General features: G+C 50.7%; 1 protein-coding gene across 2 annotated transcripts; it reads right to left on the bottom strand.

The window, feature by feature from the left end:
• Positions 1 to 829: 829 nt before the first annotated feature.
• CD80 (CD80 molecule) lies at positions 830 to 18,744 on the bottom strand. 2 transcript variants are annotated; one of them, XM_076351553.1, is made up of 4 exons: positions 18,642 to 18,744; positions 18,379 to 18,484; positions 3,955 to 4,293; positions 830 to 1,269 (listed from the first exon to the last, which is right to left on the bottom strand). In XM_076351553.1, exons 2-4 carry the CDS (start codon positions 18,464 to 18,466, stop codon positions 974 to 976), a joined length of 723 nt encoding a protein of 240 aa, XP_076207668.1. In that variant the 5' UTR covers positions 18,467 to 18,484; positions 18,642 to 18,744; the 3' UTR covers positions 830 to 973. The 2 variants fall into 2 exon arrangements, 1 of the variants encoding a protein (XP_076207668.1); XR_012996451.1 differs by lacking the exons at positions 830 to 1,269; positions 3,955 to 4,293; positions 18,642 to 18,744 and adding an exon at positions 14,604 to 14,922 and having other exon boundaries at positions 18,379 to 18,445.
• Between the last annotated feature and the right edge of the window lie 720 nt (positions 18,745 to 19,464).

Here is a 19,464-nt window from a genome sequence, read left to right as displayed (position 1 = left end):
ACGTCCAGCAATAACCAATATTCATAAAGCACTAGTTTCTGGCATTCGTCCTGAAGCTGAATGGCACCTCTCTTCACGAGCACCTTTGATTTTAGTAAGATTGATGAATAAGGTACCTTGATGAATAAGGTACAATGCCCTAGGAAAAATAGCGCTTCTCTAGCTTCCCTTGAAGGTGCCCTTATCTCTACAGTGAAAACATCAGACCCAGAGACATTTCAGGATACCTTTTTGGTAACAACATTAAAAAAAAAAAAATCCTTTTGGCTTTGAGAATTTTCTTGCAAATCCCCTTCTACTGCAAAACATCTGGACTGTAGTGTGCTGCCTTCCCTCATGCTGTTTCCACTTGTGCCTCAAGCTTTTCAAAGCATGGACTTACCTATTATGTTATCACTTTTAAGCCACGCACAGTGATGGAATTTTTCCGTATGAGTTAACCCTATATTAAATGTGTATGAAAGCAGAATTTTGTCTAGACCCCAGCTGACAGTTTCTGTCACCGAAGCAGGAACAAACATGCTTGTTAAATGAGGAAATTCTTTTTAAGTGCAACCTGTGGCTTTTAAGGCACACACATTTCTCAAGTCCCTCCATTTGAATACCAGCTCTGTGTCACACAACTGGCAGCAAGACCGTGCTGGTACAGAGGGGCACTGAATGGTGGCAAAACCCCAACTTGTGGGAGCCACCGAAGCTGATGTCACCAGATCACAACAGGATCCAGTTGCCTTCTCAGCCCAGCTGTGACTCATGGTAGAGCAGCAGGAAGACAGAGCCATTTCTGCTTGTCAGTAACTGTTGTAACTCTCCTCTCCCACCCTTGCTGTCTTACAGCCTTTGAAATATTTTGGTGTGCAGCTCACAGGCGGGATCATTGGGTCATCCTTGCATGAACAGATACACAAAATCTACCACTTTCTCAGAGAGGCAACTCAGCAGATTCAACAAAATAGTTTTGTAACACAAGCTATTAATAAAACCTACTCAGAAGCAAACTGGTGGACTTGAGAAGGCCATTGTGTTCAACGGAGCAAGTGATACTGACGTCTTTGGTCACATTGAGCCACAGTTTGCCAGTGACGTTGTACGGGCTGAGGCTGGACTCGGACACCCAGCTGGCATTCCACACCACAGACACGTTGTTGAGGGCTCCAGAGATTTTGGGTTTGGGGAAACCTCCATGAGAAGAGCATCTTACCACCATCTCAGTTGATTCACAAGAATTAGTGGATACTTCTGCTGTTATGTTCGGCTTACTGAAGTCAGCTGAAGCAAGAAAGATTTAGTTACCATTCTGTCAGATTACAGCGAGGGCTGCAGTCCTGATCACCCATGGTCAAAGCAAAGACTCCCCCACAGGGCATTCTTCCTCTATCATAATCTGTTTGGCCTTTCTTGTGCCTTAGTGTTCTCCTCACAGCCTTGACTGGATATGGCCTTGGCCTTTGCTGCTTCTCCTCCCTGGGCAGTACACAGACTTCATGACCTCACCTCTCCAATGCCGCTGTGTCTCTCTACATACAGCAGTTCGTGGAACAACAGAAGGAATCATAAAACAGGTAGAAAAAATACAGGACTGAATAAAAATTCGTATTACAGGCAATGGTAGACTACTTCCTTTTCCCTCCCTCATTAGTCCCTTCCCAGCCAGAAGCTCACAGAGGGTCTATCTCTGCTGGGAAAGGAGGAGAGTCACATGTTGGTTTCTCAGCTGGGATGGCCAGCAAGAGACTGAATTACATTTTCTGCATGAAAGACTCTCCAGAAGGCCCAGCTGAGAGCAAGACCCAGTCATACTAGTCATTGCAAAAATGCGTAGCAGTATGCAGGTCCTCTCAGACCATGTTCTCACTGGACTTTTTTCTCCTTGCCAAAGACAGTTTTCAGAGGTTTCCCACCCACACAGCTTGTTCCATGCCTTCCCGCCCAGTCAGATGTATCGCTGTAAGTGTTTGCGAGGCTGCATGGTGAAATGGATGAGAGGACTAATATGAGTGAGGAAGGAGAAGAAAGGTGGTGTCATTGTTAGCCTGCTTCCCTTTGCCAATCTGGTTCATCGTATTACTGTAAACAGTTGCATTGGTACAACTGAGGATGCCCATGGGTTGCAATAAACAGCCCAGGGAAAGGAGGAGACAAGGGGTGGCAAAGGAACTATTTAAGGCAACTCTCCTACTGGAAAAGTCTCCACGGGACCACACCTTTAGCAAGAGAGGCACCAGTAAGAAAAAAAAAACTCAGCATGTGGCTTCCTGGTGGGCTAAGTCACACCAACACCACTGCTGCCAAAGGGATCAAATTCTCCCTCCCACCCCTGCCAGCTGTAGGTCCGTAGCCTGCACACCCCCTAAGGTGCTAGCCCCAGCCACGGCAAGGCCAGGCAGAGGGCTGCAGCAGGTTGCTCAACTCACTGCAAAATGACCCGTTTTGGAGCAGCTAAGGTTTTGTCTGTGATTGCTCCCTGCCTGACTCACCATTTGACCACGTGACTGCTGGGATAAGGCAGACAGCCTTGCAGTCGTAGCGCGTCTTCCAGGGCTTATGCTGACCACAAACCCATGGTCTAGGCTACCGAGTAACTAGTGAAAGAAACTTGCTCAACATTGCACTGCCGGCGGCAGACAAGGAGAGACCCGGATTTCCTTCCAGGCCCACTACCTGTTGAGCAATACAGCACTGACATCCAGTCTGGAAAGTCCCTTCAAATATCCCAGCCAACTTCACTGAGGCTCCCTGACCAGTCACCAGGGAGTAACACCTTTCTGCCTCTCTCAGGGTAGCCTGATTCCAGCAGGGGCAAGGGGAGCTTTCCCTTTCCTGATCCCCACAATAACTGATCCCACTTTTCCAAAGGGAGAAGTAGTCTACCACTATTATTACAACTGGCCTGTTTAAGACAGCAAGGGGATTTCTGGAAGGAAAGAAACTGGAAAGAATCTGGAGTGTTTGCAGGGAGGAAAAGAGATCCACTGTTTCACATTTTTCATGCAGTTAACTCCTCAGCCCTCACAGCTAGAGAGGGTGCTGGCAGCGCACTTCCCTTTTTTCATATCAGTTCCCAGAAAGATCACTAAATTTGTCTCCTTGCACATATGTCCACTGTGCCCTCAGACAGGCAGGCGATGGCCAAACCTCAGAAGCTTGGGTTTTTTTGCTGATGAATCACATTCCAGGTGGGGAATGCTCATTCACTGGCTTATCTAGAAGATTCCTGGAAAACTCTGCTGCTAAAGGTATTCAAATGTATGTATATATTTATATATGTTACCAGTATCTCTGCCTTTGGTTGAAACCAACCGCCACAAAAACAGTGGTGGAAATGGAAAATAATGTCAACGGAACTTTTTGTAGCCTCCAAGAAAAGACTCAGATTCGTTTTGAGCAAAGGAACTCGGGTTGTTTCTTTAAGGTAAAAAGCCTCAAATCTCCAGCTGAGTTCAGCCTTAGTTTGTGGAGCTGCAGTGTAGCTGGCGAGCTGGCCAGCCCCCCAGAGAGCCTGAGCTCCCAAGAGGGTGGATGCAGGGCTGGGATGCTGCTGTGGCCACAGAGAAACAATGCCACCCCATTCCTCTTTTGGCTTGGATGCTTCCTGTGCACCAAGGGCTTGGTCTCTGCTTTGCCCAAAAGACAGCAGGGGGCAGAGGGGGCCTAGGGCACCCACCAGCAGTGGTACCTGGGGAGGTGTCCTGGGAGGGGTCCTTGCCCAAGAGGGAGGCATCAAGGGGAGGATGGTGGGATAGGCAAATTTTCTGTACCTGGGGTAGCTTTGGAAAGGTAAGGAGGGAGGCTGCTAGAATGGAAATACAGGGGCCTTAACACACCTTCCAGCACTCTTTTAGGCTTCCTGATGAAAGTCTATCTGCTACTCTATGACTAAAGCTTGGAGGAGTGTCTCTTACCCCCAGAGGTTGGCACCAGAAAGCCTCAGGTGTCGGGAGGCAATCCACCTACCTGTAACAAAGAGGGTGACAGGCTCATCACACACAACAACTGAGTTCTGTGGAAATCTGAGGTGCTGAACTACACACTGGTAAGGGCCATTGTCCAGGATTTCCATGGGGGAGATCCACAGGGTGAGGTTCCTGGTGTCCATCTCTGTCCGGTTCTCATACCGCTCGTGCTTGGAGATCATCCTCCCCTCTGCGTAGGCAAGCACTACCTCCGTGGTGTTCTTCTGCCAGTAGACCCGGTAATTATGTAGGCTTTCCGAGCTGGGAATTTCATGACAACAAGGCAGGCCGACTTTTTCCCCCACTTTGCTTTTGACTACTTTCTTCTCCAGTGCATAGCCTGTAGGTGGGGGACAAACAAAAGTCAGTGAGACAGTGGTATAGCCTTGTGCCAGGACCTGCTGCATAGAGCTCACCTCTTTCGGCTCTGTCTGTGCCCGCTAATGTACCTCATCACCCACCGAGCTGTTTGCAACTTCAGCTCTGCACTGAGGGGAGGCCTACCTTGGCCTTGCCTTTTACATGATGCTCCAGTCCTACTTAGGATCCCGAGCTCGCAGGCACAGAATGATTTCTGCATGGATTACTGAAGGCAAAGGCAGGAGAGTCACATGCCTGAGCAGAAATTTTGCTGGCCCCTTGAAAAAAGCCACACCTCAGAGTAAAGAGCTGCCATTATTCATGTAAAGGGATAAAAACATACATGCCCAAACTGCTATCTCCTCTGCTCTCCCTTTTCAGAGCTCAGAGTTTGGAAAGTCTGAGTCACCCTCCGGTGGGTTCCCTCCATGCCAAACAGGGCCACAGTGGACTATTAGTTTGGGGGGGTTGGGGTTTTCTTGGAAGGTTGGTTTTTTTTGTAAAAGAAAAAACCCACACCTTTCAAGATCCCAGAAGCTAGAAGCAACACTACAATAGTAAACAAAGGTTACAGCCACACTGTCATCAGCCTCCTAGTCTTAGCAAATGAACGATTTTGCCTAGTCTAGCTAAAACAAATTTATATTTGCGAAGGCCCATGGGCCTCCTTTGGGATTACTTGCAAACCAGCACAGGCATTCCCCAACTCCTGACCAGCGACCGTGTCGGTGCCATACCTAGTATGCAGGCGTGTGCCTACAAAAACAAGCTGAGGCCCTTGCAAGGGGGAAATTCAGTACAACTTTGACCAGGTTAGCAGTAATCCCCCTGCTTCGCACTATGACTTCTATGCACGCCACCCCCGTGATCAGCCCTGCTTTCCCACTCCCCTTCCTCTTTCCAGTGGGTAGGTGCTCACAGGGGCCAGGACCTGACATGCGAGGGAGCGGCCTAGCAAGGAGCTCCTGCTGTTGCTGGAAGAGTGACCCAGTACTGACACGCAGTCCTGTGCTGCAGTAAGGCCAGGGCAGATGGCTGGGCTTTCGCCTGGGTTTGTGCAACCTTCAGGATGATGCTTACCCCTGCACACCCTGCTTTGTTAGTCCAGAAGTTTGGGTTGCTTCACCTTTGCCCTGCGTGCCTCAGCCTCACTACCTTAGCACCCATCTCCAGTAGTGGAAGGGGGATACCAATCTGTTGCACTCTACTGACTTGAGGGCAGAAAAACAAGGAAATAGCTGGCCTCAGGACAGAGAAGATTCACATTCCCTCTTCCTTTCCCTGCAGAACAGATCTCAGTAAACATAGAATCATAGAATAGTTTGGGTTGGCAGGGACCTTTAAAGGTCATCTAGTCCAACCCCCCTGCCATGGGCAGGGACATCTTCAACTAGATCAGGTTGCTCAGAGCCCCGTCCAACCTGACCTTGGATGTTTCCAGGGATGGGGCATCCCCCACCTCTCTGGGCAACCTGTGCCAGTGCTTCACCACCCTCAGCGTAAAAAATTTCTTCCTTATATCTAGTCTGAATCTACCCTCTTTTAGTTTAAAACGATTACCCCTTGTCCTGTTGCCACAGGCCCTGCTAAAAAGTCTCCCTCCACCTTTCTTATAAGCCCCCTTTAAGTATTGAAAGGCTGCAAGAAGGTCTCCCCAAAGCCTTCTCCTCTCCAGGCTGAACAACCCCAACTCTCTCAGCCTTTCTTCATAGGAGAGGTGCTCCATCCCCCTGATCATTTTTGTGGCCTTCTTCTGGACCCGCTCCAACAGGTCCATGTCTTTCTTGTGCTGAGGGCTCCAGAGCTGGACGCAGTCCTCCAGGTGGGGTCTCACCAGAGCAGAGTAGAGGGGCAGAATCACCTCCCTCAACCTGCTGGCCACGCTTCTTTTGATGCGGCCCAGGATACGATTGGCCTTCTGGGCTGCGAGCGCACATTGCTGGCTCATGTTCAGCTTTTCCTCCACCAGTACCCCCAAGTCCTTCTCGGCAGGGCTGCTCTCAATCCCTTCATCCCCCAGCCTGTATTGATACTGGGGGCTGCCCCGACCCAGGCGCAGGACCCTGCACTTGGCCTTGTTGAACCTCATAAGGTTCACACGGGCCCACTTCTCAAGCTTGTCCAGGTCCCTCTGGATGGCATCCCGTCCCTCAGGTGTGTCGACCGCACCACTCAGCTTGGTGTTGTCTGCAAACTTGCTGAGGGTGCACTCGATCCCACTGTCTATGTCATTGATGAAGATATTGAACAGTACATACCAGTCCCAATACAGACCCCTGTGGGACAACACTCATCACCAATCTCCACCTGGAGGACCACTACCCTCTGGATGCGACCATCCAGCTAATTCCTCAACCACTGGACAGTCCACCCATCAAATCCATATCTCTCCAATTTAGAGAGAAGGATGTTGGGGGGGACCGTGTCAAAGGCCTTACAGAAGTCCAGATGTCCGAGAGACAAAGCAGGAAAGATCTGACCAGGCAGTGTGTCACTGATGGGGAGAGTGCAGCATCAGCCGTCAGTGAAGGTGAGACCCCATGTGCAAAGCCTCAGCCTGAAGCGTGAACTGAACACGTGACAAAGCTGAGCCTAAGAACTGCCACCCACCCCCAGCAAAATCTGGCTGATGCTGGCTCACATGCTATTGTCACTACTAACGCCTAACCACAGCCACGCCGTACACGGGCACAGAGCGCAGCGCTCAGGGTGTGACCGGGGTGCTGTGACATTCAGATTCAGCTGAAGTGTCCAAAACAGCCACAAGCTGGTTGCCCACCAGGGCTTGTTTGCTTAGAGGTGACTCACAGACCCTTGGGACGCCATCACACAGCCGGCAGCAAGACCCCTGCAGCATGCTGACCTGTGTCCAGCAGCACACCCTGATGACGTGCTTTGCAGTCCTCCAGCTGCTGGTGTTGGAGGGAGACAAGCAGATGCTCAGACAGTGCCCCAGCACAGCCTGATCTTGGGGCAGCTTGATGAAGTTTAGCCCAGGCAGAGAGCCTGGGACAGAACGTGAAATAAGTTTTCACCCCCTTCCCCTGCGACACACCTACCCCTATCCCACCCACACACTTTACATTAAATCCATAGAAAACACACTGAAAAAATACCAAGGAGGTCCTGGCAACATTATAGAATGCTTTAATACTAATTAAAATAGAATATGTAACTAAATGAGCAACTTCTCATGTAACTGGTTTCCCTCCACTCAGCCACTTCATTGGTCTTCCAAAGGGAAAGATTCAAACACAATTTCACACACACACACACACACACACACTCTACCTGTACTTCCCCTTATAATGCATCGCAGACTATGAGCAACCAGACTGGGGCAGACCAGGAGCCCACTCAGCCTGCTGACCTGTGTCAGCCAGCAACTCTTAGCAAGATGGTAGAAACCCCAGTTCTTCTACACTGCACAGGATAAGAACTGGCATGCCCTGCCAACCTTTGACAGTCACAAATTTAGGGATTTCTTGACACCGGCAGTTTAATCACTACTGCTAGACCTACGCTTCACGAAGAGATCTCGCCCCTTCAGGAATGCACATATATTTTTGGCTTCCACAACATCCTGTGACGATGAGTTACATGGTTTGATTACATGCTGTGTGAAAAAGCATTTCCTCTGTTCACCTTAAAAGCAGCCCACTTTAGACTGTGATTCTTGAAGTTCCTCCTCCTGCATGTCTGCATGCTTTTTGTGTGTGTGTGTGTGTGTGGTTTTTTTTTTTCCCCTCGACCACATCTTTGCTTGTTTCCACAGTTCAGCTCTTACTGTTGCTGGAGAGATTCACAAGAGCAACCAGTCGAACTTTGGGATTGTGGCGCCTGATAAAGACAATTTTCTATTTTCTTTTGCAGCGATAGGGGAAGAGTAGGCGTACAGTAAATGTCAGGGTGACATCGCATCATGAGTTGCATGAGGTTCTCCATGCCTTGCCCCTAAGAGTCTCCTTTGCAACCAAAAGGAGAACAAAAACCTCCTTGGCAGTACATGTGCAGGGGCTGGAAACTCCTGCTGATGTCACATCTACCCTTAAAAGGCTCTGCACCCTTGAAACTGCAACCTGAATGCTGCAAGCCTGAAGGAACCAAAGTCCACGAAGAGTCATTCAGCCCCACAAAAGTCCCCTTTCACTTTAAAGGTGAACTGCAAAGCAAAAATGAAAATTTAGTTCTGTCCCATTTCTGCGTTGAATGTTCTCTGTAACAGGCTGTGGGGGAGGTATCCACCGTGGAAATAATTTTTAATTTCTTTTCTAGAAAAAAGATCCCTCCTCTTCCCATGCCCCCTGAAGCCCACCCACTCCCTTGCTGTGCATGCACGTTGCTCCATCGCTGGAAGCCCATGGTACGTGGCAACACTGAACCGATGGAAGGGCTGACTTTCTGTTCCCCGGGCAGAAAAACATGTTTCATGCAAACTATGCCTGTGCTGCAGATGCCTCACAATGCAGGGCTAACAAGAACAGAAACGTGAGTGTAGAGGAAACCCATCCTTTCTTGTTTGCTCTGAGAGTCAGCAAGCAGGAGAGCTGTTGAGCCCGTATCCCTGTTTCCTTCACTCCTTGCCCAAGCCATGTTTCAGAAATTCCCCGGCCACAGACAGCTTGGTTATCCTGACCACACATACAGTCAGGCGGTATGGGAGAACAGATTGCCTCTGGGACAGAAGTCCTGCAGAGACATTTGACTGTAAAAGGCAGTAAAAGACCATGCCATGCTTCAGAGAAGCAGCGCTGAACTGCTGGAAACCTTCAGATAAGTTCTGGTGAACAGAAACCCCAAAGCCGTTCTTTCCCCTCCATTCCCCATTTCTCTGCCCTTCTGAACTGCTTTGCCTTTTTTTGATCTTACCTTGTGTTACCTCGCTTCACACACAACCCACAGAGCAACACATGTGAAGGGAAAGGACCTTCTTGGTGGGCCTGGAGTCCTTTGCCCCCCATGTAAGCAGCAGGTAAGACAGCAGATCTGCACATTTTTTCAACTGACAGTTCTGCAGAAAGCTCTGAGGCATATTGTCGGTGGCCCTCCAAAACCGGGAGGGTCAAAACAGCCTTGCGTTGCTTCCCCCCCCCCATAAAGTCCCCTTTTTATCTTTGCAACAGCAGCTGATCTCTGTACTCTTAAATTATTGGCATCACTGACTTTGCCTAGGACCTTGCACCCGGGATTCCCGCTCTGTCGGGGCACTGACACCTTTCTTGCCCTCTACCTGCGCATGGGCTGGAAAAAGGGACTTCAAGAAGCTCTGGTTGAAGCTCTGGGAGTTGGTGCACACCACATCATGGTGAGGCAAGGGCACTTCTGGTAACCAAGCTGGGCCAGCTGAGGAAAACACGTCTCATGGAGCTGTGGCTTTCTCCTGGTGGCCATCCCCTGGGGTCGGTGTGGGAATCACACCCGACAGTCCCCGGGTAATTCTGCAGCTCAGGCCCCTCATTTTCTGTGAATAGCACATTTGCCCCAAACTTGCAGGATTTATCCTTTGAGGACAACACTGAATTTTGTGGGGATTTCCGAGCAAGACAGATAATCAGTTGAAAAATTGAGAAATTAAAAAGTTGAGTCTTTAAAGGACCAGACACTCTTCATTGGTCTTTTCTTTATCCCAGGTGATTTTACCAGTGAGGAATCAGAGTCTCCCAAAGCTTTCCATGGAGTTAAAATTCAGCAAACGTCCTGTGCTACACTGGAATACAGGAAGAAATGCTTTGTATTTAAGCTAAATCAGTGTTGCGACACTGCGAATACACGGATCACAGAAAAGACCCCATTAGATGCCCAGATAACTTCTATGTGGAGACATCATGACATTTCAGCAGCACATAAAATCATTGCCTTCCTTTGCGTTTTGCTGTAAAGACCCCATGAAATGAGAAAGATGGGATAAAACAGAGCAAAGCGGGTGCTGGCAGGCCCTGCCAGCAATCCTCTTTAAGGAGTCCGTGACTGCATATTAACCTGGGCATGAGTGCCTGGCAAGCCTCCTAGGCTCCTTCTACTCAGACTCCACTTCAGCAAGTGGAGGCATGCAAAGGGAGGTCTCAGCACACAGAGAAAGGAGGAACAGCTCTTTCCCCTTGCACAACCCCAAGCCCAACCTCCCGGTCATGAACCACAGGCCTGCTGCTACCCTTCAGCTGCTCTAGGCTGCTCTGACAAAGCAAAGCAGCTGCAAACCCAGTTTGCTTCACTCGTGTCATGGTGACCTCTTGCAAGGTCATGTTCCCTTACTCATCCCAAATGTGGTGAGAGAGAGGAGCAGAAGAGAAGGCGTCCCAAAGAAAAACAGCGACGCACTTCATTCAGCAGCAGTTCCACTCAGTCTTGCTTCCCTGTACCCACTTACACCAGTCAAGCGTGCCCACGGCCATTAAGTGACGGGATTAATCCTAGTTTACGATGATGTCACGGCTTGCCTGACATAGGGAAACAGTTTAAAGAGGTTTTTCTAAAAGTTCAGCTCTGCTTGCTTCTGCACCGTAACCTCGCGACACGCTGCTCGGAGCGGTATAGCAAGGGCATGGCACTCCTTACGTGGCTTTATGCACTTCCCTTCTTCACGTTGCTACATGCCTCCTAAACAAAACGGTAACCTTGCTTCACCCAGCTCTATACTGCGTGATTTGGCAACAATTATAATATCCCCATGGTGTTTTGGTGCCTGACTTCTTCAGCAGCCTTCGTTCCATTTTAATGCTGTTTTGTTTCACGTGCAAAGCCTTTAGTGAAGAAATCCTTGAAATCATGAAGCGGCTGTGAAAACCAGAGGACACCTTCCTGCGTCTATAGACAGAAAGACAGCCCATCTTTGGGGGTGCGCACTAATCCCCCCCCCCCTTTTTTTTTTGTACCAGCAGCATGTTAACTTGAGGCCCTATTGATGACAAATGAGATTATCAATCTCATTTGTCTCCCTGAGCATACTTTGGTAAGCAGTGATGTACCGTAGGTAACACTCATTTTAGAGTGGCTCACAGGGTGCTCTCAACACATGCTGGTGTCCAATGTGGTCCCAGTTTTACAGGCACTACTCCTGCTGAAGCCCTCCCTCCAACTACAGTTTCCTTTGCAGGTTGCAGACTGAACACTCTGCTTTCTCCAGTCTTAATTGCTGCTCCCCAGAAAGCAGATTTCACACCCCCTAATAGCCTTTTTGCCACAAAAGCCAGCATGGCAACCCAGCTAGAGATGAATGAAAGGAAACACTGTTACCTTGCCACAACTTTGTCAAAAACCTGGCTTCAAAGGGAAGGAAACTTCATTAATTACGAAAAAGTTCCATGATCTGCAATTAGCAACTGAGAAGACAAAAGGGAATCTGAAATACTTTGGTAAAGGGGCTCGCTGCAGCACTGGGGCAGCTCCAGCCAGCTGGTACCCCTCACTCTTGCTCCTGCTGTGCCCAGCTCGTTTTCTGGTACTTCCTGAGCTAAAGATCTACTGCTTTCTGAGTCACCAGTGCCCCGGCTGGGACAAGCCCACTGCCTGGGTATGTCCAGTCTGCTTTATTTATAACATGAGTAAGATTGCAACTCTTTGCAAGTCAGTCAGCAAATTTCTGGCGCTAGCCAGGAGGTCAGATCCAAGCAAGGAGCTGGAGACGAGACACCAAGTACTTGGGGGTGGGGTGGGGACTATATCATGTCTTAAGATCTTCCCCTTTGCTGCGGAGCTCTCTGCATGGGTGTTGCTTGGGGAGGAGAGGAAGGAGGGCTTGCTTATCTCCCGTGCTGCATACCGGCAGGGACACCGGCGATGGGGACAGAAGGACGTCTTTGACTTGGGGAAAGGAGCGAAGGGAAGAGTCTTTCTGAACCTTCCCCCTTTCTCCATTCCCAGCGTGCGGAGTGGGTGACCCCGCTAGAATTAAAAAAGGGCAGGGGGGACACTAAATCTGGATGTCTTCAGAGGATTTGCATATTAAAATAGTTCGTTTCGAGATCAAATTCCTGCAACTGGCTCAGCACTCTTGCTATTTCCCAGTTTGCGGGCAGAAACTAGATGTGGCAGTTGTGTAAGAGAGGCCTTTGGGGGAGATTTGTCACACGCAGAGACAAAAATAGATTTGTTAATTTTTTCCCCCGCAGACTCTGTCTCTTGCTGAGTGGATCACTTTGCACTTCCTCTATATTTATCTCCCAGCTGAAGATGTTCTCGGATCGTTTTCCTAATTCCTCCAGTACCACTGTCATGCATGCTGCTGTCCTCGCAGCACAGCTTTTGAAGTTGAGGTCCTCCCCACCGCTTAAGGCCCCAGTTTTCTTCAGTGCTTTAAATCTCACTGCCTTGTGTGCTCCCCAAGTAGCCAGCCCACTCTTGAAACTAATAGAAGGTGAAAGTGCCCAGTAACCAGAAAAATCAAGTACGATACCTCTCACATAAGCCCACTCAGAATTAGAAAAATTACAACTTTTTTTTTTTCCCGTTGCTCCTAAAGTACTTGCCCACAGTCACAGCAATATTCACCAGTGCAGCTAACAACACTACAGGCCTGCCAGCCATTACCTTGTTATAAAAGCCCGGTCCCTGCTTGGGCACTAACTCACAAATACTCTGCAGATGACAACCTTGACAATAACCCCGCAGCTGGAGGACTGGCTGGAGGAGAGATTAAATGGCCCTATATAAGAGTGCAGCATGGCAAACGGTAATTAACTGAAGGATGACTAAGGAAACAAGACCAAAGCAGTCCAGAGGTGTCTGAAAGCTGCAAAAGCTGCAGAGGGAGTGAAATGAGAGACTTGGGCAGGGGCTGCTGGAGGCACGGGCTGGGAGCATCGCAGGGCAGGGCGGCGCAAGGAAGGGGCTCTCTCGGCTGGTAGGAAGCAGTGTCTAATGGTGAGGTCTCTTCAGACTGAAGCACTTCCCTCGGCACAGGGATGAAATCCTTGTCTGCCAGGCATTTAAAACCACACCAGAGGGTACCTGCTATGGGGAGAGCAGCGGTGCGCAGAGACACTTGCCTCGATGGTCTTTTCTAACAACTTTTTATATGATACAGTGGCATTCTGGGCTTGTCAAAGGGTGAACATCTTTTGAGTGCTGTATAGCTAGATACACCACCGTTAGCCAGCAGTCAGCACTTTTATTTTCAGCCAGGGAGTCCCCTGGGACCAATGATATTTTAAAAGCATAACAGTGAAAAAGCAGAAGCAAAGCCTGTGGCATTTCTGCATTGGGAAAGATTTACATATTCTCAAATGACCTCCTGAGACTCCCGATGGTGATGTCCCTCCAAGGGGACAGAACAGCTACAATTAAACATAAATTTCATCTGTTTAAAAACAAAACTGACCTCTTTTCACCAAGCACACACTTCACTGCGTTCAGCATATTTGCCTTGCCACCTCGTGAAAAATACCACATCTACATGCGCGCAGCACTTACAGTAGGAAACACATGTTAAAAAGGAAGGAGAGTTCCTCTGAACATGGAAATTCTCCTCCAGCCTGGCACGACCTCAGGGTGCAGCCAGACGACAAGCTGGCACTGATCTCATGCCTTCCCCACACGAGCAGAGGAGATCTGGCACCCCTTTCCCTTCCAACCTCACGTGCTCCCACCGCTTTCCTCGCAGGGCTCTCTAGAGGCTGGTTCAATACACCACACTGGTGTAAAACAAGGCGGGGGGGGGGAAGAAACTTTCTGCTAAGCTGGAAGGCAAATTAGATCATCCAAGGATCAGACACGTACCAGACTAGTGCAAAGGAGAGGAAGATCGCGTAGCCAGAAGCAGAGGAGAGAGGAGCAGGACTGTAGCACCTTTCGGTGGCAATGACCTGTTTGGCCCCCTCAGCTGTGCTGCCTGTCTGCATCCCCCTCCAGGGTACACAGCGTCAGGTGTAAAAGCAAACTGGCACTGAAGAGAGTGGGCCGACCCCCACAAAAACCTAACTCATCACAAGCAAGGCAGGGGGATAACTCCATCAGTGGCAGCCTTCATTTATGTCAGATTAATTACGCCCATTAAACCACGCTTGTAATTCACAATTGAGGCAGCAATGAGCAGGAAAGGTGTGAGAGCGTACAGGGTGGCAACTTCTGCTAGCAACCTACCGCTAAAAACTTCAGCCCTAAACTTTGCATGTTTAAATGCAGGAATGTCTGACATTCACATTGCAAAAAGGTTACAAATGTCTCGGTGAACCAAGAAATGCAAAAAAGCTGTTGCCCTCAGACTAACATGAGCTCACCTGAGTTATCTGGGTTCATTCTGACCTAACTGGAAAAAGGAAACAATGTGGGTGAAAGGAATGTTCGACCAGTAGCTTTACAAACTCGGTATGCAGGCATGTAACTGTATTTTGGCTGGGTAAGAATGTAGCTTGTCTATGTTTAATTTTCTGTGTTTTTTCTAAAGAATTCTTTCATTTAAAAAAAAAAACCACAACAGAAGGAGTAAAACAGAGTCTATAAGCAAAAGCAGGAGCCTTTAGTTGGGTTTGTGTTTCTCCAGACAAGCTGTTACGGCAGGTTTCACTCTGGATAGACAGACAGAAAAAGGAGTTCCTTAATTCCACTGCTCTTGTTTTTGAGCCAAAGACATTTCTTTTCTGCATGTCTGGAACAGGAGGAGACAGAAACTCATCTGAAAAAAGAAATTAAAAAACCAGCTGAAGGCAGCAAGAGCAGCAAGAGCAGTAAGACAGAAACTCAATTTGCATCCAGTGATCAAGTGGGCAAATCTGGTACATAAAAATTTCTGCCATCTCCGCCATGAAATCTGCCCTAGGCACAACCCATAGCAGAGCTGGCACAGAAATTAGCCGCCAAGCACCTAAAGCTCATTGTTAGACACTTCAATATTTTGGGGTGACCACAAAACAGGGAATCTGTCTTGTTCTCAACCCTCTTTGTCCCTTTCTGAAACCCAGCTCCACTCTGAGCTCTTTAGTGGCAGTAACATGCGAGAGGGGATTCCCAGAGTGAGTTACTTGTGAGCCAGTGCTCTCTCACAATGCGGAGGGAAGTGGCTATTCCCCCCCTCCCCAACTCTCCAATAACTCAGAAAAGCTGTAGGGATTTTCCTCAAAACTTCCCAAAAAATTTCACCACTGGGAAGAAACCAAGAACTAGATGGTCCCCAGTTGGATGAAAAGACTCCAGGGAAGCCTAAAAGGAATACTCCATGGACAAAAAACGGGCTCGCTGGGGCCCTGCAATCAGTGTCTACGCCACGTCTGCACACCGGGCAGAGAAAGGTCGTACTGGGTGACTTCTGGCAAGATCTTCCTAATACAACAAACTGGGACTGAGAACATCCCGATATTCGTAGGTAGGTGTGAAGGTGGAATGGCAGGAGAAAGACAAGCCCATGGGGATACTGGTAATGCGTTCAGACCGTAAATAAATAAGTTTGTGCTGTAATCAAGGCTGTTCTGCCACTTGTCCACTGTGCTGAGACAGCAGGGCGTTCATGCACATCAGTGTCTCCAGCAGCAGATGACATCTCAGAAGCAGCTCTAAATTACACTGTCATTTCAGTGGGTCACCTCAGGTGAACCCCAGAGGAGCAAAATTCAATTCAAGGGGAAACAAACGTATCCATGTAGCTTGGGCATACACGACTTCCTATGAAATACAACCTTCAAATCATCCTTTTTAATTAAGACCCTCTTAAAGCTGCCTTCTGCTACGGTGTAAAGATTCAGCCTGGCATTCCCTATATTAGGATTCACTCATGTAGGACATACGGAGAGCACCTGCTTTCATCCTAGCATGCTACTTGACCTTTCGGAGCGCTACAGCACAGAGGTGTGCAAGCACCAGAACACCTGGGCTAAACCCAAGGACACAAGATGTAGCCACAGGCTCTGGGTGCCAGCTTTGACTGTGCCTTGATGTGGTCATGACCAGTCCCATATGGGGTCAGTTCTGTAAACGTTGGCCTTGGTGACTCGCGTAACAACGCGTGGGAAGTCACTGGCAGGGCCACGGCAGACTCCCTTTCTGGGCTTCACCATTTTGCCACGACAAGGTCAGAAGTTGGTCCTTGTGGTCCCTGTGGGTGAGCTAGGGAAGGCATCACCTGCAAGTCCTAGTAAAGCTTTTGCGACCACTCGTTTGTGGGTGCTGTAGCATGTGTTTTCAAGTGTCACTAATGTAAGAATACCTCTTTTTGGAGAGAAAGGTGGCAGGGTGTGTACATGTGCATACAGAGGGAGAAAGAAAGTGCATCAGATGTGCTGTCCTTGTCAGCCTGCCAAGCAACCCGCTCCCGAGGCACCAGGACTTCCACAGACTCATTGTGTGGGAAGCATCTAACAATTATGCCCCAAAAGCTGATATAATACTTTTAAAACTGCTTTTTTTCCCACTCTGCCTCTTGCAGAGTTAAATCCCAGAATTTTGTAACCGATCAGATTTGGAGAAGTAATTCTTCTCGGCAACAGGATGACCAAACCCTGCTGCCATATGGATTTGTGCCTTGTGTTTCCCAGCCCAGGCACCTCTCCCCACACCTCCCAGCCCATTCCCAAGCCCTCGGTGCCGCTACACTCCTTACAGCCCCCTGGCAGCTGCCTCCTGCTCTTTCTGTCGGTTGGGCACGAGGAGGGGCAGCGCAGGCTCCGGCTGTTCAGGTGCTGCCCGTGGCTAGCCAGGGGCTTCCATGCAGTGGGCAAGGATGCTGCACCTCTGCCAGCTCTGCCTCCCTGCCAAATTTTGTTGAAACTGGGCAGGGGATTCGAAAGTTACAAGCAGGGACCTAAAGAAAGAGATGGAGAGATGGAAAGCAGGATTAACTATCATTCCCTGAGCAAGCCATATAAAAAAAAAAAGTACAACTACAGGAACACCTAGTTTTCTGTTATCAGACTCCTATTTCTAGTACCGGATATTAGCATGCATCAGACTGTATATCCAAGTATTGCCCTTCTTTGGTCTTGGAATCAGCATCCTTTTTAGAGAAACTAGATGACCGGCTAATTACCGCATGCTCATAGTTACATTAATAACATACCACAAGCTCTTACAGTACGGAGAGAGAAACAGTTCTGCACATGACGGATTGCTTGCCCGCTGCAGTGCAGGCAAAATACATCTGTGCTTGACAAGTGCAGAGGTAGGGGAAGGAGTGTGGGGGAAGACAGGAGAGCAGAGATCTCAGGAGTGGTTCCTTTCTTCACAAGTGAGCTCTGTGATTCAATCCCCGTTAAATTCTCTGAGTTTTGTTTTAATATTGTGAGACCGAAACTCAAAACAAAACTCAGCATCAAATACCTCCCAGTTTCACAACATCAGCATGAAAAACTCCTAATTTTGCATCACTTGATTTTTAACCAGAGCCTCAGTTCAGGCCGGGTTTGCTCCAGAGTATCATTAGCTGCAATGAAACACTAAAATTGCCAATAAGCACAACCTATTTTGCATCCACAATGAATCTCAGCTGAGAAGAGAGTCTTGTGTGGTTTCAAGGTTAACATTTCACACAGCTGAGAAGATTCATCCCAAGCCTCTTGAGGTCGGGGGGGACCTGTGGACTTCAGCAAGCTTTGCGGCAGGTCCTTGGAGAAGGACAGGGGACAGCCCTTGCAGTCCTCCGAGAGGGACTTGTGTTGTTGGAGAAAGCACTCGCTCTGCGCTGCGCTGCCCGGGCGGCGGAAAACCCTCCAACCCGCCGCCCTGCCCTGTCAGCCCCACCGCACGCTCACTTTAGCCATCCAAAAAACTGCAGAAATTGCCCCGCCACCGAAGCCGAAGCCCAAGGGGCCACGCCACATGCTCACTGTGGACGTCAGCCACCCCGAAAACGCCCTCCTTGCTCTCACTCCAGCTGGGATAGGTGACCACCTCGCCCCTCTGGGAGCCGGCAGCCCGGCACGACCGGCCTGGGGAGCCGAGAGCTCACGCATCCTCAGCACTCGCCGCCACGGTTAGCAAGCCAGCCACCCCCAAACCCTGGCCCGACCTCAGCCCTAGCAGAAGACACCAGAACGAGTGCCCCGGGGGCCGTCATCCCCCGAAGACCGGCAGGCGGGCACTGCCGCCCGCTCGGGCCCAGCACGCCTCCTCCCGCGCTCCCACGCCGGCCGCTCCTGCTTACCTCGGCTAAGGCAGAGCAGCACGAAGAGCCCGAGCCCCAGCCACCTCCTCAAGGCCAGCGCCGGCGGGGCGGCGGGCAGGCACGCCATCTTCCCGTAGCTCCTGGGCTGGGAGGAGAGGGGGACGCCACGGTTAGGGGAACGGTGCCCGAGGAGCCACAGCACCCCTCGCCGCGCCCCTCCCCTTCCTGCCCGCTGCCGCCCCCAAGAAAACACGAGCACAAGCCCAGCCCGCCCCGCTTCCCTCCCCGGCGCCCCGGGGTACCTGTGGCTTCCCTGGGCGAGCGGCCCCGAGGCAGGGAGGAGGCAGAGGGGCTCAGTGCCCGGCCATAGGCGCCCGGCTCCTGCCGCCGGCCCGCCGAGACGCTCACTCCCCACCGGGGCGCGGGGGGAAGGCCGGGCGGTGGGAGGGCGCTCGGCCTCATAAGTCGTCTCACGCCCGCCCACGGCTTCCTGGCGGGGCGTGGGTAGGGCTGCGGCGCCCGCCGTCCCGGGACGGGCGCGGGCGCCGCCTTCGCCCCTCAGTGCCGGTTTGGATGCGCCTCCAGCAAGGGGGCAGAAGGGTTTCGGGCCGAGGGGGCAGGAGAGGGCCCCGCCCGCGGCGGGAGGGCGTCGAGCGCGAGTGTCGGGCAGCGCCGGCACCGGTGGGGCTTCTCGAGCCGGAGTTCAAAATGCAACTAAGTTAAACACCTGACGCCACCCTGGGAGTAACCCTATAAAGTCGTATTTGGAGTTAAAACGACAACAAACCCACGCCATCGTTTCAGGCCCGGCTGGATGTAATCCATCAACTTCGCCTAGACAAAATTCACGAAGGACGGCTTCGGCTGCACGCGGTGGCCGTCACGGCCGAGCGGGCGGGCCGGGAGCAGCCGCCGGACGCGCCGCCAGGACCGAGGGGGCTCCGGAGAGCATCCATCGGCCCTGGCGGGAGAGGCGGAGGGGGCGCTTGCCTTCCCGGCGCCGGGTCCTTCTCCTCCTCCTCCTCCTCCTCCTCCTCCTCCGGGAGGCACCCGCCGCCAGCCCCTTCCCCCCCGCTCCCCGGCTCGCCCCGGCTCCGGACGGGGCAGGGGAGAGGCGTGGGCTGT

This window comes from Aptenodytes patagonicus, chromosome 1 (genome assembly GCF_965638725.1).
Source record: "Aptenodytes patagonicus chromosome 1, bAptPat1.pri.cur, whole genome shotgun sequence".
NCBI classification, from domain to species: Eukaryota; Metazoa; Chordata; class Aves; order Sphenisciformes; family Spheniscidae; genus Aptenodytes; species Aptenodytes patagonicus.
Note: the sequence above shows the minus strand (reverse complement) of the source record. Positions and strands in the feature narration are given on the sequence as shown.

Coding starts and splice junctions, on each gene's coding strand:
- CD80 (XM_076351553.1), bottom strand. CDS start 18,466: ATGGCGTGCCTGCCCGCCGCCCCGCCGGCGCTGGCCTTGAGGAGGTGG. Junction 4,294..18,378: donor GCTGCTCTGCCTTAGCCGAG/GTAAGCAGGAGC, acceptor CCCCACCTACAG/GCTATGCACTGGAGAAGAAA. Junction 1,270..3,954: donor TGTCACCCTCTTTGTTACAG/GTAGGTGGATTG, acceptor TTCTTGCTTCAG/CTGACTTCAGTAAGCCGAAC.